Below are 27,771 nucleotides of genomic sequence, written 5' to 3'. Positions count from 1 at the left end.
ACTGACAAATCGCTGCGCGTGGCGCTGACGTTTTTTTTATTATAAATAAATACACCGTTTAAAAATAAATAAATTTATGCAAACCGACACACCTGATGACGACCGTTTGTGTTATGGTCGAAACGTCGTGAGAATTTTTTTATTGTTTTATATATATTTTATTATTTTATTGTTTCCCTTCAACGTGACTTTACCGAAAGAGCTAAGAATATGAATTACTGCAGTCACGAAAGCTTTAAATAAAAAAAATATTCGAGGGGGATTAATATTCTTGGTTCTTTCGGTAAAGTCACCACCACGTAGAAGGGAAACAATAAAATAATAGAAATATAAAACAATAAAATAATAGAAATATAAAACAATAAAATAATAGAAATATAAAACAATAGTATTTTGTTTCCCTATCTACGTGGTGGTGACTTTACCGAAAGAACCAAGAATAATAATTTTATTGTTTTACAATAATTTAATTGTTTTATATTTTTATTATTTTATTGTTTCCCCTTCTACGTGGCGGTGACTTTACCGAAAGAACCAAGAATATGAATCCCTGCAGTCACGAAAGCTTTAAATACAAAAAATTTTATTCGAGGGGGCTTCACCGCGCATGCGCAGTGGCGCTGATCGACGAGAGCCGGGGGGGGGAGGGGGATGTCAAATGTAGGGGCGGGGCTGGGGGCGCGTCGATCGTCCCGCGCGTGCGCATTGTGCGCGACCGCCGGGTATTTTGACGGGTGGTGGGTGGGGCTTGGGTGGGGGCGGGGCGTAGCCACCACCGCCATTTCGCGCGCTGTGGAGGAGGCCGCGCTCGCTGTAATGGCGGAGTTCGCGCTGGGCGGTGTGGTGACTCCTCAGGGCGGCGCGGGGATGGCGAACTCGGGAGGAATCAAGAGCGACGCCTTCGCTGACGCCGTTCAACGCGCCAGGATGGTAACGAGAGTCCCTTATTGCCGTTGTTACGATGCGGAGCGTTGTCGTAAAATAATAATAATGTCTTTGCTATCCGTGGCTTGTTTGTGTGGTTTTGTTTTTTTGCCTCGGGCTGACGCTTTAGGCCTAAGCGGCCGCGCGCTTTCTCTCGCGTTGTCGCCGGAAGGCGACGGGAATTGACTCGAAAGTAGAAATCCATAGGATTAAAAAAACAACCCCCCCGTTTGCGTCTTTATTGCGAGACGGTTTTTGTTGTGGTTTTAACTATTCGTGCGTTTGAATGGAAGGCGTCCTAGGTCATGTTCACTACCACCCCATACAACCCTCATGGAGACGGAGCGCTGAAATAGGAGCCAGCGTTTTTTCCCCCAAACAAATCCACGTTGTTACTCGATCGTTTTACTCACTCGTCGTCATGGTCAATCCACTGCTAGATGAAGGCCCCTCAACACTCGCACGACTCCGGCGGCGATATTGACAATCCGCGCAGCAACTTTACGCATCAATCGATTTCACCGCTCCGTGTGCCTCGGCTGGACGTAACCTCGTACACGTTAACACTCGATGGGCGGTCGTTCAAATTAAAATTAAACATCCTCAGGTGTTAAAAACTCGGACGCGGCGTGGAGGAGGAGGGGGGCGGTGTTGAGGCCTATAGTGCTGGCCTAGCGAAGCCTGAGGTGGACAGCAAAATACGATTAAAAGTTAAAACGTGTAAATAATTTCATCCGTCTGAGACGTGGTTCGGTCCCGCGTGTGTTTATTGTATTAAAATAGTTGATTTTGGATTTTAAAATAAAAAAAAAGTTGGCCTAGGCGGTGTGGCCTTGTGGTGTCGCCGTGCGAGGCCCCCAACGTCGTCGGCCATCATTCAACAGGGAACTGAGAGTCGGCTCCTCGTAAAGTTCTTACGTGGTGGTGGTGACTCTACCGAAAGAACCAAAGAAGATGAATCCTTGAAAGTCACGAAAGCTTTAGGTCGAAACCTTGTAAAGTTGTTGCCAATCGCTGTCGATTTCACTGCTGGATGAGGCCCCCCTCCCCCCACACACGAGTCCTCATCGTCCCTCGCGAGCCACAACCCCGTAACGTACCGGACAAATCCACTTGGCCCAGATGACAGTAATCTCTGTCCCGTGTGTGTGTGCGCCAGTGAGCGAGTAAAATAAAATAAAAAAACCCCGTAAAATTAAGATCGGCAGTCGGTCTCAGTACAGTTGTGTGTTCGGATCGAGAGTCGTAACTTCAACCGCCTCGCAATAGATGGCGGGTCGTGGCATCTACATCTGCAGAACTTGAAGAACCAGCGGCATCTACAGGAGATTGTACAACTTTTAAAGCCATTCCCCATTTTTTTAATGTGTACTTGCCGTACAATGTTTGGAATAGGAGTAAAGTTGGACTTACGAACATACCTCCGTCACCTAATGCCTTTGTAAGTAGAGCAGTCCCGATATTGCTGGTTCACTCGCACGAGCCTCTATGCACCATCACGCGCTTCATATGTGGCTCGCACACGGCAGCAGCAACCTGCCGCAACGAGTACACTCTTAAAGTTGGTGCCATCACGGTTTCTGAGTTGTAATAGATGAGAGTTGACAAGTTTCTTAAATTGTGCGTGGCTTGTGGGAACTTGGGGTTGGGGAGGATTCCAAATTAAAGCAGTGTATGTATTTGTACGTGAGATTGAAAACTCATTTATTTAGAGATGCTTTTTGTGTTTAGTTGTCCTTTCCCCCGCACCTCCGATTAGCGCGGGTTGCTACCTACGGTGCGAAAAGTTCAACATACTGCACTATACACCATGCACACTACACTGTCCACTAAAATACACTGCACTACTATACTAAATTGAAAACGAATTTCCTTACAACTGCTTTTTTGTATTTAGTTTGTTGACTTTCCTCCATATCCTGAAGTTCAGCATACATGCACGTTGAACTCATTTTTGCTCCGTGCGTAGCCAACCTTCGTGATTATCGGAGGTGTGGGTAAAGACAAGTGTTGTGACCTACAGTATGTTGAGCGAGTGTGTTGTGAGCTGCAGACTGTCGGGAGGCCAGGTCAAAATGAGAGGAGGAATCGATAAGCGAAGTTCACATGAACCGTCGCCATCGTAGCTGTAGAACGGCATTCTTCACAAATTGTTTTGCCGATAGGACATCGGTGTGAGATCCGTCACGCATTTGAAACCATTGGGGTTTGACAGCACAACAACGATGAAGGGTGGGGGGGTGTTCACATTTGTCTTGTCGAGGGGGTCGCACTAAAGTCCACCAGGGGTCCCACGCCGGTATCTCGCGTTGGCCTTGCTATGAAGGCCACTTCTGAGTAGAAGCACGGTAACTTCATGGTGGGGGGGTGGGGGATCCTTTGTTTGCGGCTGCAGGTTGCGGCAAAGATCGGCGTGGAGGCGAGCACGGGCCCGCCGGCCAACACCGCCGTGGGAGTGCTGCCTCCCCCCGCCGTCGAGACTGCCAATATGTTTCCCTTTGTGGCGCAGAAGCGGCCCATGGTGGAGGACGCGGGTAAGGAGGGAATGGCCAGCCGTGATTTAACCCGATGATGAATTCCCAGCTCGGTCAGCAACTTGCATGGAGAGGCTTTCCTCCTGCTGCTATCTCCACGTGTGTATGCTGAGCTTCTTTTGCACCGTACCTAGCCAACTGTGCTACTCTGAAGCACTTTGGGTTGACCAAGCATCTGCTCAGAGGGGAAAGTGTCTTAAGAGTCGAGAGGTGGCATTTTTGTATTCTTGTTACACTGACCCGCCCCGATTGGACACCTGAGAAAAAGAGCTTTATAGCTCATCGGATTCCCCCAGTATAAATAAAGATTCAGATCTTTATCAATTATTATGATTGTGTTACTTTTCAGCCAAGTGTGTTTTCAGTTAAACGCAAAGTTAGCCTGACGTGTGGGTTTGTTTTTGCAGATGGACCGGAGTGTAAAAAGTTTGCTGCGAAAAATGACCGTAAGGCAGTTTTTTTTGTTTGTTTAAAGTTTCCCCATTTCATGCAGTGGAGGCAAAAACCATCACGACTTTAAATGTTCACAATTGTCTTCATCATTGCAATCATTTCCAGAAAAAAAGTTGGTATTATTTGAGTGGTTTTTTTCCCCTGACCTTTTTTCTCTCTTTCCCCCCCAGCCATCGGTGCCCAGCTTGCGGCAATGGTTGCGCAACAAAGGTGCATTGATTTTACACGCTTTTTATTAACTCACTCTGTTGTTGTATCCTCAAATTTTGTAACTCAATTTTTACCCACTCCCCAATGTGGTATCGACTGCAAACTTGATATACTTATGTCGTACAGATGACAATACTATATTCTATCATAAAAAAAAATATTAAAGATATTTTAGTACATTATTTTTTATATGTTATGTTTTCGGCTTGGCTCTAATTGCCCACGGTAAACTGACGTTGGCTGTAAATAACCACGGTTCCTTACGTTATGGCAAGCTTCGGGGCCACTTCCTGGAGTCGTGGAGTTCTGCCATTACTAGTACGGTACATTTCATTAAAGCGTGTTTTAAAAAATATATATATATTACTGATTTTACTTGTTATCCTGCCCCACGGTAGGATGGAGATGTTAAATACCTCGCCTGATATCCAGGAGGTTGTGGGTTTGATCCCAACCCTGACGACGCCTGCTGTATATTTGGAGTTTGCGTTTTTTTTCTCCGTGTCCTCTGGTTTTTCCAACCACATTTCGTATTTGCTATAAATTTCCACATGATAAGCCACTTTGTTGAGCTATCATTTGTGGCCAGGTCGCTACTGAAAGAGATACATATAGCTCAGTGGGCCTTACCTGGTAAAATAGAAAAAAGATTAGTTTAAAGTTAAGTAAGATTAAATAATAACCCTTTGACGTAATTTGCAGGAATAGATCGTTGTCTGCCAGTATTTTAACAAGTTGAACATTAGAACGAGGAAGAAAATCATACATATGTATAGATTCCGTCAGGCTTTCTAACATGCGTTCTCACTAGTTTTTTATTCACTATAATGACGCCACGCATCATTGGGGAGGAGCGGAGGTGTGTACGTGGCATGTGAGGTCCCAAATAACGATGCAACATTAAAGTAATATTTCAATAACATTGCATATTTTTTTAAGAGTGATTGTGGCCCTGTGTTCGAGGCAGATGGACAGAGCTAACGCATGAACAATTTCAGCCTTAAATTTTGATTTAAAGCTTTCGTGACTGCAGTAATTCATATTCTTAGTTTTTTCGGTAAAGTCACGTTGAAGAGAAACAACAAAATAACAAAATATATATAAAACAACAAAAAATTCTCACGACGTTTCGACCATAACTCAAACGGTCATCATCGGTAAAGTCACGTTGAAGAGAAACAACAAAATAACAAAATATATATAAAACAATAAAAAATTCTCACGACGTTTCGACCATAACTCAAACGGTCATCATCAGGTGTTCATCACGGTCATCATCAGGTGATGAACACCTGATGATGACCGTTTGAGTTATGGTCGAAACGTTGTGAGAATTTTTTATTGTTTTATATATATTTTGTTATTTTGTTGTTTCTCTTCAACGTGACTTTACCGAAAAAACTAAGAATATAATTTCAGCCTTTTTGGAAAGCATAAAAATTATCGATGGCTGTATTTTATTATTTTGACTGTCTATATCTGACCACAGTTTGTTAAGAAGGGGGACTCTTTTTGTCGATTTTATTGGCAGGTCACAAGTGACAGAAGAATTTAAAGTGCCGGACAGAATGGTGGGACTCAGTGAGTATCGCCTCTTCCGTTATCACTCCCCACTCACCACCACTGTCTACGCGGCTCTACAGCCGGGATAGCCAATTGTTTTATTGATCGATTACCAATTATCAGTTGGATTTTTCAGCTACTGGAATAATATGAAAAGAGTTGGGGGGGGGGGGGAGTAAAAGTATTGGCCTCAGGTGTGATGCTGGATTCCCATCCCATTACCTCCCAGTAATGGATGGTGCTGAATGGTGGTGCATCACACTGAATGTGGCTTATGGGTGGGGAGGTTCCTGCCTTTGGGATGTGGGGCCTGCCGCTATATTTTTAAACGAGCTTGACTGCCAGAATTTTTTTGCCACTTGATCGACTAATCGTTCTGTCTTTAGTGCTTCTTCCTGGTGGAACAAGGGGCGGTGACCATGGCCCAGTGCTATACATTTCCACGTGATAAGCCAGTTTGTTGAGCTATCATCTGTGGCCAGGTCACTTCTAAAAAAGCTAATAGCTCAGTGGGCTTTACCTGGTAAGATAAAAAAATAGTTCCGTTTTATTTGTACATATATTTTTTTCTTTGTTTACGTTTCCTATAAGATGCACTCCTGTCGTGTTTTTGTATTTTTTGTTGTAAAGTTCTGACCGGCCCCGATTGCACTTCTGTGAAAAAGAGCTGTATAGCTTATAGGATTCCTCCAGGAAAAAAATTACATTCTAATTATTTCCGTTATGTTGCATTGGTTCGTGGTTCAAATATGGCAGACCACCATGGTTATTACTGCGGGTGTAGTCACTATAAAATACAATGCACCGCCTCTTTCAGAGTGGATGTTCCCTGCCTTCATTTAAGATGAAGATACCATCGTGTACCGGCATCACGGTCAACATTTGAACATTTACCTGCCAAATACGCAATTTGGATTCCACAAAGCAACTCTGCGAAACTAGTGCCGGTTTGGAAATAGCAACTTCATGATATCCTTGCATGATAGCGCTCAAACTAATAAAGATTTATTTGATTAAAATCTATGAAATTGGATGGTCAGGAGGTATTTTTAAAAAACTAAAATTTTATCCTAGGCAACACGAATGTTTATCAAGACCTGCCTACACTGCAGTCTGTAACCCCTACCCAGTCCTTAAAACCCCACCAATCTTCCCAAATCCCCAGCCCTTAATCCCCAACTAACCCTGTGCTGTCTGCTTGCTCCTTGTAGTCATCGGCAGGGGAGGTGAAAACATTTCCAAGCTACAGAATGAGTCGGGCTGCAAGATTCAGATCTCACCTGGTGAGTGGGGGGGGGGGGGTCACGGTTTCTCCGTACCTCTGCCTGCGTATCCGTGCTGTGGTGGGCTAGGGAGGCTTACACATTTGATGACTTGCGAGTTAAAATAGATCCTTGCACTTGCGATACACCAGCTAACAAACCATGGAAATGAGATAGCAAAACATTTGATGAAATAAAAAAAATTGTAAAGTGCTACCCCCATAGAGCGCCGATTTGTTATAGCGCTGTGTGTGGGAGAGTTTCTACTTAAAAAAAAAACTTTAAATGAACAAAATATCGAAAAAATCGCTTTGGAATGAACATGTTGTGCTGGCTGAGGAAAACGTACCCACCCCCCCCCCCCCACACGATTCAGCTATCATGGTTCACAGTTGAGATGACTTGAAAAAGATGTAAAATTAATAAATGGCAGAACAGGGACTCTTATACTTACGAACATTCTACTTATGAACTTGCAGAGATTCGAACAAACCTGTGTCCCCCGTATGTCTAGTTGCCTGGTTGGACAGAGTTGTAAGTTCAACGGCCACGCAATAGATGGCGGTGGTGGCATCTACATCTGCAGAACGTGAAGAACCAGTGGCATCTGCAGAACGTGAAGAACCAATGGCATCTACATCTGCAGAACGTGAAGAACCAGTGGCATCTACATCTGTAGAACGTGAAGAACCAGTGGCATCTACATCTGCAGAACGTGAAGAACCAGTGGCATCTACATCTGCAGAACGTGAAGAACCAGTGGCATCTACATCTGCAGAACGTGAAAAACCAGTGGCATCTACATCTGCAGAACGTGAAAAACCAGTGGCATCTAGATCTGCAGAACGTGAAGAACCAGTGGCATCTACATCTGCAGAACGTGAAGAACCAGTGGCATCTACATCTGCAGGAGATTATGCATCCTTTAAAGCCATTCCCCGTGTTTAGTGTGCATGCTGTACAAGTTTAGAATCGACAGGAGTAAAGTTACGAACAAATAGACTTACGAACAGACCTATGGAACATAACTTTTTTTGGTAAGTAGAGGAGTCTGTACGGTATTTGTTTAGCCAGGAGAACTCAGGTCACCAGGATAGAGTCTCAGGCTCCACTTCAAAGTAACCTCACCACACAAAAATGTAGATTTGAGGGCATCACTAAGATCATCACAGAGGCCCTGGAGCTCTTATCGGAGAATGACCCAGATTGGGAGTGCAGCAGCTCCTCCAACCTGGTCTCCCTCCGCTAACTTGGAAGAATACAGTAGAATGCACGCTTGAGTACATACATAATACCGTTGTAATATATTTTAAAAATACAGTTTATATCAGTTATTATTAGCTCTGTTACCAATACCCCAATGAAGATCTTGTTTATTTCTAGCACGAAAAAATTAATGCTGTCTTGAAGGCACCCCCATATATACAGTAGTTTAATTACCCCCTTTAGCGCCAATTCGATTATCGCTCACTACAGAAAACGCATCTTGAGCGCAAAGCTAGGTTTGCCTGTATTAGGATAATGCACAGAAACGTCGCCCCCCCCCCCCATTGCAAACACTTTGCAGGACCCTTTGGAAAAAGCCTTGAGACTCTAAATCTTCCCCTGGGTAAACAAGTGAAGTGATAAGATAGTCCTAAATTCCGTCTCATCCCTACTACGTTCATATTGTGGCTGTCACTGCTCTAAAATGTGTGAAAGTATATCTAGTTTCTCTGCTTACGTGCTTAGAAAGGTGATTTATCTACATTGGTGGCCCCGAGTCATTCGTGGAAATTTCACATTCCCTCGGAATGGGCCAGCCTACAAAAAACAAATACAGTTGATCATCGATTATCCGGCGCTGCGCGATTATCTGGTGGTCCCGGGCTGCTCCGGCAAAACCGCGATCGGCACAATGCGCGTGACAAAAAAAGTAGCTACGCTTGATTTCGGTGTTAAATATACACTACATACAACTTAATGAAAATTCTGCAAGTATATACATCACCCCATGCAGAGGCTTTGCACGGTACAGTCAATACAGTACCTTTTAAAGTAGGATTTATATTTGTGTCATTTGTATGTTTATTTATGCCAATTTCATATAGTAAACAAAATTAAAACAAAATACCATATAACAACACCTAAAAACATAATGTCATACAAGAATGTGCAAAAATAAGCAATTATAAATAATGATGATTAGTGATTATCCTGCGTTTTTGAAAATCCGCTGCCCCCCCTCCTCCCCCTGATTCGCTGGATGATTATCATCGATGTTCTACTTTAATCTTAACTTCCTCAATGTGAGGTATCCAATTCACAGACCCCTGCAGCCCCCTGTAGGAATGATTGGAGGGTGAACCCCCCCAACAGGGAGGGAACGGCTCGGCCGGCATTGGTTGTGAGTGCACTGTTGTCTCTCGCCGCCGCTGAACTGGTCTTTGTGTTTTTCGTATTTCTCCACGGTCTTCCTAGACAGCGGAGGCAAACCGGAGCGTCCCTGCTCCCTCACTGGAACGCCAGAAGCCATCAGGTGAAGACGCATGACCCCACGCACACCCATGACGGGCACGATGACCCCTCTTGGCCATCGGCACAGCCCGCAAAAGCAGACGGCACTTATCCTGTGCATATTGTAATAATTGTTGGTAAATGAGTATGCATATGTGCGTTGAACTTCGTTCGCACCGTACGTAGCCAGCCCGGCCAATCGGCGGTGCGGGGGAAGGACAGCATTTGGCATTAGCGCTGTTCCTGTAGTGCGATGCTGTCGCGAAGGAAGGTGTGCGGTGTTTCCTCAGCCTGCGCTAGTTTCACAGTCGGGGTGTGATGGTGCCGACTGCGATCCCAGTTGAGTCGTTTGCGGATCATTTTGTTACATTTCAACGTACTGGCGGTACACCGGTGGTGCGTGGTATAATAATAATAATAAAAAATTCGCAATAATTATTGATTTTTCCCTCGATTCGCAACCCCGGTCAGAAAATCTTGTGGGGTGGTCAGCGTGCCTCAAAGTCAGTTCTCGTGATGTCGGAAGCAGTCGGAAGACGGAACGTTTACTTGAGCGGCTGAACACCAATCTTCACAGTCTGTTGCCGTATAGCAGCACCCAGCGCTGATGACGATTGGCTGGCTCCGTGTTCCAAAGATCAAGATTTTACTCGTGCGGTAGACTTGGTCGGACGGTCCGTCGATTCATTTCCGGAATAATTTCTTGGCGGACGGTGGCATTGCAAAGATGTACGACTGCTCATTGGTGGTATCACCACGGCACGTTCGAACGGACAAGCGGCTGCTGCTGAATCTTTAGGCAACTTCTGATGCAGATTTCTGCAGCGCCACTCAACGGGCAACAGCGACCTCGAGAGACTGTCACGAGGACCCGGTGTGTTGTTATGCTGCTGCTGTTGCTGCTGCTGCACCCGGTGTGGTATTGCCAATTATGTCCATTTGGCAAATTGACCCTGACGCCGGCACACAGAATCACCTCTTATGAAATGAAGTCTCGGGATCGCTTTGAAGCAAAGTGATGTCCCATTGCCCTCTGGCTGATTGGCCTCTCGGATAACTAGATAGTGTGTGTCCAGCAGGGGTTTAATGATTGCATAGATTCCTCCATCAGTTCATCTGCCCTGTGCTGCTGCTGGATGAAATCCCAAGCAACCCATCACGTCCATTCAGCACCTACCCATGAACCGTAATCAATGTTCCCAGCTCCATGGTGGACTTTCTCTCGAACGCGTTTTGTTCCTTGCTAGCCACTGTTATTTTTGACAAATTGGTCTATCATCCATTGCCCAAGCTTATTTAAGTTTCCTTCAGTATTTATATTATTAGCCTGCAAATGTTCTCCAGTCCATATGTTCATCTTTCCAAGCGTGCTGTTCTTTTAATGCTTCTTTGCGTATTTTTTTAGTTCTATAGTTTTCATCTGTGGCCATGTTTCTGATCGGTTTGTCATACCAGTTCTGACATACGTATGGGGTGTCACTGTGGCAAGATGTTAACTACCTCGCCTGGTATACAGGAGGTCGTGGGTTCGATCCCGACCTTGTCTGTATATTTGGAGTTTTCATGTTCTCCCCGTTGTCGCGTGAATGTTTCTCCATGTCCTCCCGGTTTTTCCCCCACCATTTAGAATCCATGTGCGTTTAGAGCATTTGGCTGTGATACATTTCCACATAAGCCACTTCGTTGAGCTGTCATTTGTGAGATAGCTAGGTGACTTTTGAAAAGCAGCTACAGAGCTCCGTGGTCCATTACCTGTTAAAATAAAAATAGTTACATTTTTAGGTAGTACCCACTGATTAAAAACTATTTTCAGCAAATCAGAATCAGATCAGGATATTTGCTTATGCTGGAGGAATCCGATAAGCTATAAAGCTATTTTTCACAAATTTCTAGAAGGGGCACGGTCAGAACGTTATAACTACAAACACCACAGTACAAAGTACAGGAAAAGCAAACAAATTGCCCAAAAAACATACAAATAAAACTTTAACCTACCAGTCGAAGCCCGCTGAGGTATTAACTCGGATGTCTGCTCCATCCTCACTGTCCTTCCCCCACCTCTCCCATACAAACAGGGATGCCAAGCGCCTCATTGAGCAGATCATTGAGCGCGCGCGGGATGGCCCCGGCTCTCAGGGCGACCACAACAACAACGGTGGTGGTGGTGGCGGCGGCGGCGGCAGCATTGGGGGCGGTATTGGGGGCAGCGGTGGCAACGGCCCGCCGGCTTCGGCGGCACCGCCGGCACCCTCGTTCCAGGAGCTCATGATTCCCGCGGGCAAGGTTGGGCTGGTGATCGGCAAAGGTGGCGAGACCATCAAGCACCTGCAGGTGCGTTGGGGGGTGCGATGGGGAGTGAGAGAGCGATGCGCGTGTGCACTGGTTTTGAAGTTAAACTTAGCGTTATTCACTTGTCTGGATGCAGTGTTTAATTTTAGTCGGCGTTTGTTTTAGTCTCGTCAATGCCAACCCTTTTGAATTTTAGTGGAGCCTCATGGTCTCTATATTGCTTTGCTAGTCATTCTCCTCGTCTGGGTTGACTAAAGCAGTCAAACATTTAGTCCACTTGCTTATTTAATGGTGGTGCGGGGCACACAATCCCCCCTCTCCCCCCAAGCTCCAGCGTGTACAAAACTATTTGGCTACGTGTTGCGACGGGTAATGCAAGATCTGACCGCGTCCGCTCGCTGCTCGCTGAGCTGCATTGGCTTCCGGTTGCCGAGTATGTTGTAAGGTCGCACTCGGTACACACAAAGTGCTTGCCACAAGTTAACCACGATACCTCGCTGAGCTCGTCAAGGAGCATAAATCGTCACACGAACTCCGGTCATCCTTGCAGCAGCGGCTTTTAGCAAACCATGAAACAAAGACAGTCACGGCATCGCGCGCTTTCAGATGCGCTTCTGCGGCAGTCTGGAACGCTCTGCGGCAGTCTGGAACGCTCTTCCGATATTAGGAAGCCACTGGAGCTTTACACTTTTAAATCGATCACGTCGATTGAAAAGTCCTTTGTTTACAACTGATTTTTGTGTTTAGTTTGTCCTTCCCCCTCATCTCCACTTAGCACGGTTGGCTACGTATGGTGTGAAAGAAGTTCTACATGCATCTTTTACATACATTCCACTACATCACTTCCATGGGTTGTTGTGTAATACAAAGGGTTGTACTGGGGAGTATGTGTTAATGCTTTGTACGTGTATAACTGTACGTACAGGTGTTGGAGTGCGCGCCAAAGTTAATGTTGCTATGGCTCACTGATGATTGCCAAGAACACGAAAACTGGTGCTGATGCCGAAATAACAATTGCGCGTGTGTACTTGTATGTACATGCAGGAGCGTGCGGGGGTGAGGATGATCATGATCCAGGATGGACCCATGCCCACAGGCGTCGACAAGCCACTTAGGATAATGGGGGAGCCTTACAAAGTTCAGGTATACGGCTAGCCCAAGGTTGATGTAGCCTCGTCGGTTCGTATTCCATCGTTGGCCGTTGAGATGGGCTCTTGTCCCCATTGTTACTACTTTTGTGTTGCTCGCCTTCACAGTGGAATGATGTGCCGGCATCCGTCAATACGGCAAGAGGACAATAAATGTTTGTAGCGTTTTGTATATTGTGTAATTCGTGCGAATGGCATCTTAAAACGCTGTGTAGAACGTTCACGCGACACAGATTTCGCAGGGAGGCACAGGTAAACCGCAGACAGGTGGGAAGGCAGACTGTTCCAGAACCGGTGTGAACAATTCCCAAAGCTCTTGCCCTATTTTTGGATGTCTGGTCAACACCATTTTCATAACACACGGAGAACCTAGAGAAACCCACAAGGTAACACTCAGTACCCTGCTGCACGAATGTAAATTAATCCTCTTGCTGTATCGCCCTCTCCTGGCAAGCCTGGACATTGTGACCTCGATGGCCACGGGGAGGGGGAGGGACTTTCCCAGTTCAACAACCCCTCGCTGTCCCCCCCCTACCAGTCCTGAATTATAGCGGTGCAGCGTACCCACCAGTTGATGATGAAAGTAAAGCTTTCAGTAGTCGTGATAACATCTCTTAATGCTTCGCCGGCTCGGCTCACATGATGGTAGGGGAAAAGGGGTAGTGGGGAGTTGTCGGACCAGCTTGCAAAAACTGTGCTGTTGTTTGTGTGCATTATTTTTGACTTGGCAGCGCTGTTTACTGGCCATGTTCCTGATGAGTCCTTTAACCTGCTTGTCCACCCACCCTGACCCACCCTTACCCACTCGCTCACCCTTATCCACCCACCCTTACCCACCCACCCTTACCTACCCACCCTTACCTACCCACCCTTACCTACCTACCCACACTTATATATCCACCCTTACCCACAGCAAGCGAAGGACATCGTGCTGGAGCTGCTGAGAGACAAGGATGACTTTGCACCCGGGGACTTCACCAACCGAGGGGGAGACAATGTGGAGGTGAGATCGGGAAAGCCACCACAAGAGCCGTGGGGTGATGCAGTTGGCACGGCTTGCGCCTCGGCAAAATGTGCCGGGGTTTTAATTCCCGACATGCGCCTTGTCCGTGTTGAGTTCATATGTGCATCCCCTATTTTGGAATGGGTTTACCTTCGGGTACCCATAGCTAAAACAACCCTCCCCATATAGGAATAGGTTTTACCCTTGTAACTGGCACAAAAAACTGACACCTTTATTCAAGGCATGTTTGCAATAACCACAACACAAGCAGTCAAAATGCAAACAAAAATGACAACTCTGATAATAATATGCACTGTCCTTGAATTTGATTGGTCCACACCCGAAGACAGCTTTTCTTAGAGCCATTGGTGTTGGACCAGAAGATGCCAAAAGGCGTACGTACGCCAATGGAGACTAGGCTCTAAGAAAAGCTGTCTCGGGTGTGGACCAATCAAATTCAAGGACAGTGCATATTATTATCAGAGTTGTCATTTTTGTTTGCATTTTGACTGCTTGTGTTGTGGTTATTGCAAACATGATGCCTTGAATAAAGGTGTCAGTTTTTGTGCCAGTTAAAAGGGTAAAACCTATTCCTATATCTTGTTACTGGCAAAGGAGGTCTCAATGTAAAAAAACCCTCCCCATCTCTCTAAAACCTATCTCTTCAACCAAAAATCTTAATGGAATTTATCTAGCGCATTAACCAAGGCGCTTTACAGATAATTAACAACGGTACAACAACGTGTGTGAATGTAACGGTGGAGGTGAGGTGAATGAAATAGATGAGAGGCGAATCTGTGATGCGTGGATTTGGTGAAAGGGAAATGATGATGAATGGAATTGGGAATGAGTGATAGCCATGTTCTGACGATATTAATTGGTTCCACGAAAACTGTCGTTAATTGAAATTATCGCTAGTCGAATATAGGAAATACATGCTAAAGGTTTAATTTGTTCCAAGGCAATCGGACGTTGACTTTTTTCACTCTAAAAACATAGTCTATTATATATTTAAACATGCAATTTTAATAAATACACGTTTTAAGAGCATTAAAGCATTCGTATTAATAGAAACGAGGATAAATAATGGATGAATAGAGCGTAACAACGTGCATGAATAGAGCATAAAATAAAAAAAATTCTTACCTTGGGCTGAGAAGGATGCATGGCTTAAATGGGTTCAGTCCACTTTGGAGCGCTCCGATTGGCCGAGGTTGGCGGCCGCGTGATATCGTAAACGTATAATTACTCAAAAATGTATCGCGAGTAGAAACAATGGGGGGGGGAGGGGGGGGGGGATCCTGTGTGAGGCGGATCGCCAGTCGAAATATCGTCAATTGGTGGCAGCGTAAACCGACGGGACCATTATCTGTGCGAGCGTTTGTGTGCTACCATGGTGGTGAGCGTGTGGTGCACCGGGGAGCGTTACTCCACGAACCCGGCGACCCGTGTTAGATATCCCTAGGCCAACTCTGCTTCAGGTGAGGACCCGGAGCGGGCGCGCACGCTTTGCCATTCTGGAGACAAAAGGCAGCTGGACGTGGTGCTGGCCACCCAACCCCCCCCCCACTCATGTGCCATCCTGGCCTACATTGGTGCTGCTATTGAGTAACAGCACTTTTTGCCCCAACAGTCTTGTTACAGGCTATAATGGTTGGGGGGGCCGGGGGATCTTTGTCTTTGTGCCACCAGGTCCCTGTGCCCAAGTTTGCCGTGGGTGTCGTTATTGGCAAGAGCGGTGACATGATCAAGAAGATTCAGAACGAGGCCGGAGTTCGCATCCAGTTCAAGCCAGGTGAGTTCAAGCTCCCCTGTAGGCCAAGTCGTGTTTAACAATAACCTAATAATGTTTTTATGGGCATCCCGGTGGCTAGGAGATGTTTACTGCCTCGCCTGGTATACATTTACCTGGCAACCCCTTTATAGTTCCTACCTTATTACAGACCAATTCGGACATTATTGGTCACCCCGTGCCCTTATAAATCTCAACGTTCATCCTATAAAGTCCCATCACAAGGGAGAAACACAAACACATTTTTTTGCCCCTATTGAAACGGCTGTACGCCGTATGGACCCGAAAACTCAATTTCCCTGTACAAGAATACAGGTAAAATGTATAGGTTGACAGGTATGTATACAGGAGGTCCTGGGTTCGATCCCGACCCTGACGCCTGCTGAATAGTTGGAGTGTGCGGTGTGTCTCCCCGTGGTAGGGTGGATTTTTCTCCAGGTCCTCCGGTCTTTCCACATTTAGAATCGACATGCATTTAAAGTATTTGGCTCCTTCAAATTTCCACCTGATAGCCCACTTCCGTTGAGCTGCTATCATTTGTAATAGCCAGGTCACTTCTGAAAGAGAGCTAAATTGCTCAGCGAGCTTTACCTGGTAAAATAAAAAGTTTATAGTTTTTTTTATAGTTCTTCTTTATTGTACTCCATTCGTTCTGCGTGGGGTTTCTTCCTGGTTCTCTGGTTTCCTATAGCTAAAAAAAAACAGGACAATGTAACTGGGATTGTCCAAACGTCCAAAGCTTGTGATGTCTGCAAAATTGGATAAAAAAAACAGGTTCAAGCATTCCGCGCTCGTTCATTTTAAGCTCCCTTAACAGCTCCCTCCCTCCCACCCCCCTCCCCTCCCTCAGATGACTCCTCGTCCCCTGATAAGATGGCTGCCATTATGGGCCCCCCCGAGTGCTGCCAGCATGCGGCGCAGATGATCAACGACCTCATCCAGAGCGTGCAGGTGAGGTGGACGTCGCTTTTCTCCTGGCCGCTAACCCACCGCGCATCCCGCAACACGCACAAGCAGCCTGTCCCCACGCATGGTTAAAGATGACAAGTGCAGCCCTGCGGTGGCTTGCTCGCCACCGCTGGGAGATGGGCGACCAGCAGAGCTGACTACCAAAGAGAGCCCTCTCTTGAGGGTTCTTTGGTCTACTTTTCCACGCTGGCCACACATTTTTATAAATGTACCCACATTTAACCCCGCCACATGTAACCTGCCGGCCATGTATATGCTGCTGAATGGAAAGAGGCAGGGGAGGATCAAAATATAATGTGCACCATTATTTCCAACTGCATCGCCGGGAGATAAAATATAACTGGCGATTTCTGCATTGCAAGTCCAGCGTGGTAACCATTCCATCACGGCGGCTTCCCATGGATTGTTTATGGGTATATTGTCGCTGCTCGAAGACCTCGCCATCCAAATCCATAGATATCTTCAGCAGGAAACGGACTTAAAATCAAGCTGCATACAAGAAAATAAAAACTCTTAGAGAAATTCAGGTTTCCCTCGCTTAATGCGGTAGATGCTTCCGAGTAGCGCATACAGTACGCAACAGTGTTGTCCCACGTCCGACCGCACAGCCGCACAATGAGTGTGCATTCAAATTGCTCGACCAAAATTTTGGGTAAAAATAGGTTCGCCGCATACGCACGAAGTTCCACAAACCAAACCCAGCATAAGGCGTGGCACGGTGGCTAGAAGATGTTAACTACCTCGCCTGGTATGCAGGACGTTGTGGATTCGATCCCGACCCTGACACCTGCTGTGTATTTGTAGTTTGCGTGTTCTCCCCGTGGTCGCGTGGATTTTTCTCCAGGTCATCTGGTTTCCCCCCCCCCCCCCCCGCATTTAGAATAAAACATGCGTTTTAGAGTATTTGGCTACGATAAATTTACACTTGATAGGTCACTTTCGTTGAGCTATCATTTGTGGCAGTCCAGATCACTCCTGAAAGAGAGCGACCCACAGCTCCAATGGCGGAGCCAGGATTTTCAGGTAGGGGGGGTAGGCAACCCCACCACCAATGATAAATGATAGAGGAGTTGTTAGTCAGTAAGGACTTGTCCCTTTTTATTCGACGCGTGTGCGGCGATGGCGCCAGCCATCGATCGAGGGTCGAATTCGAACCGCGTTGGGTGATCGGCATCGCGCTCGCTGAAGGTGAATGCCTTCAGGGAAGTCGTGTACTGTAGACGCAACTGCGCACAATTCTGAGTCGCTTATTACCGCTTTGCCGTTACTTATTGCCAATTATGGACTCGGACTATTGTCCTATCATCTCAAAGAGTCCCTGGCACGTAATAATAATATGCTACACAGTGGCAGTGGGGGTCGCAAAATGCCGATTTATTACTAATGAACCCCAATGATCTGATCGATTTCGATCGGATCATTGGGGGGGCACGTGCCACCCCCCCCCCCCCCCACACACACACAGTGGGCCTTAGCTGGTAAAATACAATTGTGTGTTTTTTTTGTTCTGGTTCATTAAACGAGTGAGACCTGTAGTTCAATAAACGAGGGACTACTCGCGAAACGGTTTCCCTGTGTGTACACAGAACGGGCCACCGGGCGGACCTGGAGGAATGGGTCGTGGCCGGGGCAGGGGCGGCGGCGGCGGTGGCGGCGGTGGCTTTGGACGCAACGAGTGGATGGGTCCCCCCGGGGGAATGCACGACCAATTCAACCTCACAGTGCCCACCAACAAAGTGGGGCTCATCATCGGCAGAGGTGAGAGTCGTTCGATCCCAACCCCCGGGGACCCCCCCCCCCCCCCACTTTATTTCACGCTCACTCGTGTAGCACGCAAAGGAGGAAAAAAATGTCCTTGGGACACGAATAAAGCAGCAATCTTTAACAGGTTTTTTTTTGGGGGGTTCGTTTGCCTAAGTGTGAACGTGTTAAAAACCCGCCACCACCCAACAGCCAATTAGTAAGGTTTGTCATGTAAACAAAACATGCCAATTAGTTCAGCACTAACCGGTTGTGTGTTGAAGAGTAAATCCACTGCAATATTTACAATTTGATTACCGTGACGCTTCGCATCATCAGGCGACAGCCATATTTGTGGAGAAATCGGCCTGCTTCAGTCTTAAATAACGTCGAAGAGTAAAACCTTGGATTGCAAGCATAATTGGTTCCGGAAACGTGTTTGTAATCCAAAGCACTCGTATATCAGTTGTGATCACGTGACGCTCGGCAGACAGCGTATACACGTACGCTACTACTCGTATTGCAAGACCTCTCGCTCGTTTATCAAATTGACATTTATTTAATATTTTTGCTCGTATTGCAAAACACTCGCAGACCAAGTTACTCACAATCCAAGGTTTTACTGTACTCGAATTGTAAATGGTTGTGGGTTTACTCTCCAAAACACCGGTGTGCGGAAGTAGTAACAAAATGGCACGTTTTGTTTACTGGCAAACCTTACTAATTGGCTTTGTTGGGTGGTGGCGGGTTTAACGACACATTTATATTTATGCAATCTAATCCAAAAAAACCTCTGGATAATATTGGTCGCGAAAGCCGACGTTTAAATCAACGAGTTGGTTCTCACCGCTTAATTGATTGAGTGTACGTTGAACTTCTTTCGTAGCGAACCGTGCTAACCGGAGGTGTAAGAATTGTGCTTCAACTTGGCCGCATTGAGCTCAAATAACAATAATTGATGCATTAAATGCCTGTACACATAAAAAAATGTATTCATTCGGCTATGTCGGGGTGGTGGAGGATCTACCGACACGTTTGGCTAGATCAGCGGGGGGTCGGAAACCAAAATGACAAGAGACATTTTTTGGAATTTGGTGTGTTGGAGTGCTGTGGTTTTCCCACCTGATGATGATTGTTTGTGTTGCAATCGAAACGTCGTGATTTATTTTATATTATACCTACGTGGCATTACCGAAAATCAAAGAGTATGGAGAGTAAACCCACAATATTTACAATTTCGCTGATATTACATCCTGCGTCATCGGGCGATTTTGCCAGAACACCGGTAGGCTGAAATAGTAACTAATTAGCACGTTTTGTTTACGTGACAAACCTTACTGGTTGGCTGTCGGGTGATGGCGGGGTTAACGACACATTTATACTTACACGATCTAACCCAAAAACCTTTGCTATGAATACCTGCAAATTATTCGATTGGCATTACACATACGGTAGCAATCATTGGCCCCCTATTTGCAGACTAACCCTGCAGGTCTGGTGCCGAGTCGCCTTGTGGCGATGCTGTGGGTAGGAGATGTTAACTGCCTCGCCTGGTATATAGGAGGTCGTAGGTTCGATCCCAACCCTGATGCATGCTGTATATATAAAGTTTGTATGTTCTCCCCGTGGTTGCGTGAATTTTTCGCCGGGTCCTCTGGTTTTTCCCTCCACATTTATAAATGTGCAGTTACAGTCTTTGGCTGCTTTACATTTCCACATAAGCCAATTCGTTGAACTATCATTTGTGGCCAGGTGACTTCTGAAAAAGAACTGTATACCTCAGGTGGGCCTTACCTGGTAAAAATCATTTTTGATAGAATGTGTGGGATGGGATGTGTACAGCACACTGAGATGCACCCTCATCAAGGGCCACTCTTATCAGACACAAATAATTATTTAAGTAGTTGCAAGTTGCTTACTTTGGTTGTGCAATTGGTTACTTCGCTGTGGGCTATGCTGAAGGGAAGGGCCTTTTTGGTTTATTATTTATCTCTTGTGTGTGCCGGTTCCTCGACACCCGGAAACCCCCTCTGCCAGGTGGAGAGACAATTAGGAATATCAACCAGACGTCGGGTGCCCGCGTGGAGCTCCAGAGGAACGAGCCTCCCAACGCTGACCCCAACTTCAAGATGTTCATCCTGCGCGGGTCCCCGCAGCAGATCGACCATGCGCGCCACATGATCGACAGCATCATCCACGGGGTGAGCGCTGGTAGGGCATGGGAGTGCGCTAGTTAGGGATCTTATTGCGCTATGTTTACCCAGGAATGGTTTTTGAGTTTCAAGACTTTTCAGGAAGGTCCTGCCAAGTTTTAGAAGTCGTCGCGGGGGGGGGGGGAGGAGGGTTGATGTTTGTGATATGTTATCCTGATTGTGAGTAAGTTACAGGTACTTCTTTAGCATTTGGATGTTTTTTGACCAATACCAGTTACATTGTGTTTTTATCTATGGATGGAAACCCATGCAAAACGAGGGGTGGACGATACAAACTCCACACACTAAAACAACCGCCATTCTCCACAACATGGCGATGACGTCACCCACGTTGCTTGTGTGCTAGGCTAGGTGCACCTTGAGGCCACGTGAAGTGCGAAAGGCCAGATGACAGGCGGTCATGTGACGTCCCAGGTGCCATGGATTGACCGACTTGCAATGACTGACTGATGCAATAACAACAACCGCCATTCGCCACTGAGTGGCGGTGACGTCACCACGGCGCTTGTGCCAGGCTAAGTGCACTTTAAGGCCACGTGAAGTGTCGAATGCCCGCTGGCAGGAGGTCACGGGACAGACCCAGGTGCCATGGGTTGACTGACTCAGATGACTGACCGATACACCACCTCTGCTATGTACTGTTTTTAGCTTGCTGCGTTTTAGCCATCCAACACTCAGCTCGTTGTTTCGAGCGTCTTTCCCTCAGCCATACAGTGTTGTAGGGATTTGGCCAGGAGACGTCATAGACTCCTGTTCCCCCCCCCCCCCCACCGAGGTCTCTTGCAGAAGCTTATTTTGACGTGTTTACTGTGGCTATTTGTTAATGTTGTTAAGGTGAAGGGGTTACACGCCCCACACACTAACCACATAGACGGACACGTACACAGATACCCCCTGCTCAACACAGACACATGCAATACCCCCTGCTCAACACAGACATACAATACACAACCTGCTCACGCTCTCTTCAGCCTCGCCACACGCACCCCTTGCTCACACCCCTATTGACACCTCAATCTCACCACACTCACTCTCCCTCCACACTACGTCTCGCACATACTGTGCACAGCATATTACACTACGCCGGACCACGCTACAATATTTACCACACTACTGTACACCGCCACTCGACCCATACAGTACAATACACTACCCGAGTGTACTGTATTCTACGTATAAATGTAAAAAAAAAAACATGCACACACAAATACACAAGCGCATCTGTTGGCATGCCTAAAACATGCTAACGCACACTAACACACAAGCAAAAAGCACAGCAGAAACGTTTAAAAAATAAGAACGCGAGCCAACAATCACAAAAAAAACCCACGCTCGCTCACAAAACAGCCAACAGAACGGGGAAGACGTAGAGACGCCGCACGGAAAGGTGCCGGATTTGGTAATCCAACCCAGGCCCTTCTAGCTACAAGTGTCATCACTGCGGCACCCTGCCGACAACGTTAGATTTTGGGAAGTGGCGTGTAAGTGGGTGACGGGTGTCGAGTTACCCGTAGGGGGGGGTGAGGCATTAGGGCTGGATCAGATGTGAGTGTGTTTTAACGTGTTTTTTTGAGTGTGTGTGTAACACGGTCCACTCGGCCTCAAATGTGTACCTGGTGCAGTGTGTAAACATTGCCGCTAGGAAGACAAAGGCGGTCGGGCGTGGTGCTGCCCACCCCAACCCCCTTCGTGTGCTGTGCCGGCCTTCATAGGTGTTCCCTGAGCATTTGCCCCAACAGTCTGTTAAGACTTTTTGGGGGTTGTCTTTTTTTGTGTCACGTAATTAATTGTTTTTTTGTTGCCGCAGGGCCCGCCTGGCCCGCCAGGTGCACCTGTAGGCCCAGCTCCCTACCCTCATCCCGGCCCATACCCCGGCCCACCTGGTCCCCCAGGCCCTCACGGGCCATATGGACCCCCACCCCAACAGTGAGTGTGAAGCTTTTGCATCCACACAGCCACTTTGATCATATGTTTGAATGCACCATTGCGATAAAAAAACTCGACAGAGCTGGCAATAACACCACCGCCTTCAACTTAAAAATATATAATCAACAACGTTTTGGGCTATGACTCTTCATAGCATTATTTTGGGCTATGACTCTTCTTCATAGCATAAGAATAGAGACGAGAGTGATAATAGTAGTAATTAGAGGCTGCAATACACCGTGAAACCTGTTAAGACTAAATTATAACAATACTTCCCGATGAACAGTTTTAAATTGGCTTATTAAGTTACGGGCAACCCTTCAATGAACAAAATTGTATTATTACACAAACTCATTTGTATTAAAAGTAAACTTATTAAATGCCACTGGCACATGGCGTTATGAGTTACAATGTTCCTGTGATATCTACTTAACGCAAAATCATCATTAACATTCACTAATGAATTCCTCGGCCTCGATTATCATTTCAACAGGATAAAAAAGGCTTACAAGAAATGTTAGGATCTAAGCTTTCACATGTTTTAACAAGCAGCGTAGATTAATTTTATCGGAGACGATTTACAAACTGTTTTTGGTTCGGTGCCTTATTAGCCCCTTGCTGTTCAGTTTTACACCAAATAAATATCTGTTGCTGTCAGCACCATCCAGTATCGGTACAGCCTTGTCACCTGGGGTCAACAGAGAATTCTGCTCAGAGAGGGGAAAGTGGCTGTTAAGAGTCCAGGGTCTTGTGGTTGTGAGCGCTAAGCTGGCACCACAGATCCCTGGGTTCGGATCCTGTCAGCTTCTTGTGATTAAACCGGGTTCTCCAGTGCAGTGAGAAGTTTTTGATGGCCTCAGCCTGGTCAGCACATCGTATGTTGAAATTACCATGGCGATCCTACTAAATGTTGTTGTATCTGTCTCGCTGAGACACGATGCTATCTCTTGCTGAGAAATATGAAGGGAATGTTATATTTTTTTCTTGTTGATCCTTATTTACAAACTTCATAAACACAAATTGGCAACGAATATGTCTCGAAGAAAAGTAGCCACCAAACTCCTTGACAAACCGATTTAGAGATACGTTTTATTTGAAAACCCCACGTTAGATGTAGCCCCTTTCACTTGAGTATTTGGCGGATTTGTGAAAATACTGCACGGGGTAATTCAAACGCTGCTCCTCGTACTGATCGTGGCGTGTTCTTCGATTGCACTTCCACAGTGGTCCCCCTCCTCCACAGCCGTACCCCAACCCTCAAGGCTGGCCCGGCCAGTATCAGCCTTGGCAGCAACCAGGCGCTCCTCCAGATCCGAGTAAGTTTACCCCTTAGGTCGACTCGGCCTCAAATGAGTACCTGGTGTGGTGTGTAAACATCACCGCTGGTGAGACAAAGGCGGCCGGGCGTGGTGTTGGCCACCCACCTCCCTCGTGTGCCTTGACGGCCTTCAAAGGTGTTCACTCATAGCAGTTGCCCCCCAACAGTCTGATCAGGCTACATGGTGTATCTTTGTTTTGTTTGTATTGCTTCACAGTCAACCCATGGCACCTGGGTCTGTTCTGTGACCTACCAGCAGGCGTTTTGACACTTGATGTGGCCTTAAAGTACACAGCCTGGCACCCGTGCCATGGTGACGTTACCGCCACTTAGTGGCGAATGGTGGTTGTTGTTGCTCCACATGATAGCCTCAAAGTGCACTTAGTTTGGCACAAGCACTTTCCTTGATGATATTAGTCCACCACCACTTAGTGGAGAATGGAGGTTGTTATTGGAGTGTGCACGGCAGATTGCGGATGCACTCACTACCACTGCTGCATTAACTGGCAGCCCAAAAAGTCCACGCTTTATCTCTGCATTACAGTGGCCCACTTTAACATCTTTACCATACCTCCGCACTCACTGCACCACAACCACAAAATCTCACGGTCCTGCGATGCAACTTTCTGGCACATGGCACATGAACTGTTCTCTCGACTCCATCTCCTCCGTGGACGTCCTCTCGGGCACTGTCCATGCCTTGGCTGCCAGCGCGTTTAATTTTCTTAACCATCGCCCAGCATCATTTAATAACCATGACGTTGTCCTGCCAAAGACCACATGCATTTCTTAATGGTTCAGATTATGTCATGAACTTGAGTATTTAATTTTTCTTTTGTTCTTTTTGTCCTTGTCTGTGTAATTCCAAGCATGCATCTCCCTGTTTCTTTGCACAACTTTTCAGATTTTGTTAAATGCTTCGTTGATGACCATGTTTCTGAAACCATATGTGTCCTGGCGGGCGTGACTGTCAACCCCCTACACAATCTTATACTATCCCCTGCCTTAGTATTGCCACCTCTATACATGCCCTTATCATACTCTCTTCTCTCCTCCACTCCTCTCACCCCCCCCCCCTCCGCAGACAAAGCGGCGGCGGATGCAAATGCAGCGGCGTGGGCGGCATACTACGCACAGTACTACCAGCAACAGCCCGGCCAGCAGCCCCCGCCAGCCCAGCCGGTGCCGGCCGTGCCTCCTGTTCCACAAGCTCCCCCTGTGCAGGGTAACAGAACCACTTCTGCGCTGGAGCACTCGATTCACTCTACAGGCGTCTGTGTGTGTGTGTGTGTGCACGTTTAGCCGTTACCGCGCTGTGCTGTGAGAATCCAGCCCACCCGAGTTCCATTCCCGTTCATGGCCAACACCGGTGACGCTTACCTGAACCGGTCATGGGCCTCCCCGAGGTCGACTCGGCCTCAAATGAGAACCTGGTGCGATGTGTAAACATCGCCACTAGGGAGACAAAGGCAGCCGGAAGTGGTGCCGGCCACCTTTTACCCCCTTGTGTGCTGTGCTGGCCTTCATAGGTGCTCCTCGCAAACAGCACTTGCCCTAACATCATTTTAAGGCTATACGGGGGGGGGGGGGCGGGGATCCTTCGTCTTTGTGTCTGCTTGTGTGTTGACCGGGCTTGTCTGTGTGCATGCTGATTGTGCATTTTTGTGAATTCACATATATGCTGTGCTTTTAATTTGTGTTTGCATGCCTGTGTCCTTGTTTGTGTATATTATGTGCATTAGCACATGCATATGTTTGCATATGTTTGGGGAACGGTGGCATAGTGTTTAGCGCACTGCCGTGAACCCGATTACTAGGCCGATGCTAATATTCGTGGCAATTATTTAAACTGGTTCTGTGTCTCCCCTTGGGTTTATATAGCATTTGTATCAGGTCCCCTTTGTACTTCGTGTGTAAAGATCATTTGGAAATGCAAAGGTGGCTGGGCATATTGCTGGCAACTTCACAGCCATAAAGACGGTCATTGCATTGCGCACTTTCGGATGTGCTTCTGCAGCTGTTCTGGAACGTTCTTCTGATATTAGGAAGCCACTGGAGCTATGCACTTTAAACTAATCTAGATTGATAAACTCATCTCTTTAGAACAGTTGTGTTTATTTTGTTGTCCTTTCCACCCCACGCCTCCAATTAGCCCGGTTGGCGACGTACAGTGCAAAAAATGTTTAACATACATACACGTATGCCTACCTGCCTTTCTCGCTGCTTGCTAGCGGCACTTTCCCAACCATTCTCCCAAAGTCCACACCGTGATATTTTTTTCTCATTTTTTTCTCATTGTCTGCGTTTGTCTGCTTGAGTGTATTTGCCTTTGTGTGTGCCCACATGCCGCGCTTGGCTTAAGATGAATACAGTCCGGTCTTCTGTAATGCGGCAGTAGATTCGTTCCTTCAGAACACACCGCGTTATGGAAAAATTGGGTTACAATAAATATATTATAGGGTAAAGCACAGTCTGCGATAACACGTGAGATCCCATCGCAGGCTGAGCAAATACTGAGGCGCGTGGGTAGCAACTAGAAGCATCCAGCATCATCCTAATGCCTTGCGCGATTATGATGATGATGCTATGCCGAGGCAGCCGCTGTATGACCGCCTATTCCTACTTGCGCGTGACGTAATTCCATTCGCTCGATCGCGTTATATGTACAATTCGCATCCGTCTTTTAACAAAAAGCGTTCTCCAATTACATTCATCGCGTTGTATGCAATTCGCGTCATTGTGCGAGGATGGACTGTACTTGGTGTGTGTGACAGAGTATTGACGCATGGTCACTGGGCAAAGGAAAAGAGGCCGCCATCTTATCGCTGGCTGTATTGGCATCGGTGGCATTGACAAACTCCTCCACCTTCTTGCCTGTTATAAATGCTTGTCCTTAACAGCTGATCCGAACCAAAACCCTGGCCAAGCTGCCCAGCCCGATTACACCAAGGCATGGGAGGAATACTACAAAAAAGTCGGTAAGTAAAAGCGATGACCAGTTGGCTGTGTTTTAGTGTTGGGGGGGGGGTGGGTGCTATTGAGTTGTTGCAACACCAAGGAGGCTCGGATACGCTGAGGCGGTGACTTGGCCCCGCTGTAGCATGCGGTTCAAATCCGGATTGCCACCCTGGCCACGACCGTGGGTGTATTAACCATAAATACCGCTTCACAGTGGATGGGTGAGATCCCATGACTTCATTCGGAATGAATAGGCCATCGTGTGCCAGCATCATGGTCCATGCTAACAAAAAAGTCCTTGCAAATTACTCATTAAGGTTACATGTGGCAACATAGCTCCCCACTGACTGTATCCGTCTGTGAAACATAGCGCCCTTGCGATATTCCCGCGCTATAGGAATGGTGCTTCTACCAAATGTTTAAAATGTATTATGAGCCGTTATGATTTACTGAGCCAACACTGCCGAGATGCTGTCCAGGAATGTACGAACGTGATGAATTATGTCCACGGGACTCTTTTTTTTGTCAGCATCAAAGTTGGGAAAAATAAGAATAGTTTTGAGGAGTTACGAATGAAGATGCACGCTTGGGAACCTTTGTCAGGAACTGAAATTCGGTTTGGTTAAATTCACTTGCTGAAGAAGGCACACCCTGCACGTGCGAGAAACGTCAAAACATCGTTCCAAACGACGCGCGGTACAACCTGAGAAGACATCGGAGAGCTACGCTTAACAATGAAGACGACGCTTCAGGAGACGGTGATGGAGGGGGCAGTCACAAGAGTTGATCTAAAATTTCAACAGGGCAGATCGCGTAAGCATTAATGTGTCATTAACCCACCCGATAATGCCGGATGTAATTACTCAAATTGTGGATGTTGTCGATTTGCTTTTCAACACGCAACCGATGGGCTGTTTTGTTTACGTGACAAACCTTACTTGGTTGGCTGTCGGGTGGTGGTGGATTAATTGCA

General features: G+C 46.7%; 1 protein-coding gene across 3 annotated transcripts in view; it reads left to right on the top strand.

The window, feature by feature from the left end:
* Positions 1–756: 756 nt before the first annotated feature.
* Positions 757–27,771, top strand: part of LOC116958189 (far upstream element-binding protein 1-like) — a 44,428-nt gene continuing 17,413 nt past the window's right edge. For 2 of the 3 annotated variants that reach the window (XR_004405325.2, XM_032980692.2), the window contains exons 1-18: positions 758–930; positions 3,320–3,458; positions 3,866–3,904; positions 4,082–4,121; positions 5,653–5,702; positions 6,896–6,967; positions 9,407–9,464; positions 11,518–11,773; positions 12,776–12,874; positions 13,793–13,882; positions 15,575–15,677; positions 16,525–16,625; positions 18,230–18,401; positions 20,421–20,584; positions 22,404–22,522; positions 23,747–23,838; positions 24,925–25,065; positions 26,741–26,818. Coding sequence is in view for 2 of the 3 variants with exons in the window: in XM_032980692.2 (XP_032836583.1) it covers positions 817–930; positions 3,320–3,458; positions 3,866–3,904; positions 4,082–4,121; positions 5,653–5,702; positions 6,896–6,967; positions 9,407–9,464; positions 11,518–11,773; positions 12,776–12,874; positions 13,793–13,882; positions 15,575–15,677; positions 16,525–16,625; positions 18,230–18,401; positions 20,421–20,584; positions 22,404–22,522; positions 23,747–23,838; positions 24,925–25,065; positions 26,741–26,818 (1,927 nt within the window). In the remaining variant the exon portion in view is untranslated. Of the gene's footprint in view, positions 931–3,319; positions 3,459–3,865; positions 3,905–4,081; positions 4,122–5,652; positions 5,703–6,895; positions 6,968–9,406; positions 9,465–11,517; positions 11,774–12,775; positions 12,875–13,792; positions 13,883–15,574; positions 15,678–16,524; positions 16,626–18,229; positions 18,402–20,420; positions 20,585–22,403; positions 22,523–23,746; positions 23,839–24,924; positions 25,066–26,740; positions 26,819–27,771 lie in introns of all 3 variants that reach the window. The other variant, XM_032980693.2, reaches the window with a different exon arrangement.

Source organism: Petromyzon marinus, chromosome 74, assembly GCF_048934315.1.
Source record: "Petromyzon marinus isolate PM22_M1 ecotype Great Lakes invasive population chromosome 74, UKy_Petmar_22M1.pri1.0, whole genome shotgun sequence".
In the NCBI taxonomy this organism is placed as follows: Eukaryota; Metazoa; Chordata; class Hyperoartia; order Petromyzontiformes; family Petromyzontidae; genus Petromyzon; species Petromyzon marinus.
The sequence above is the reverse complement of the archived record's forward strand: the minus strand, read 5'-3'. Positions and strand labels throughout refer to the sequence as shown.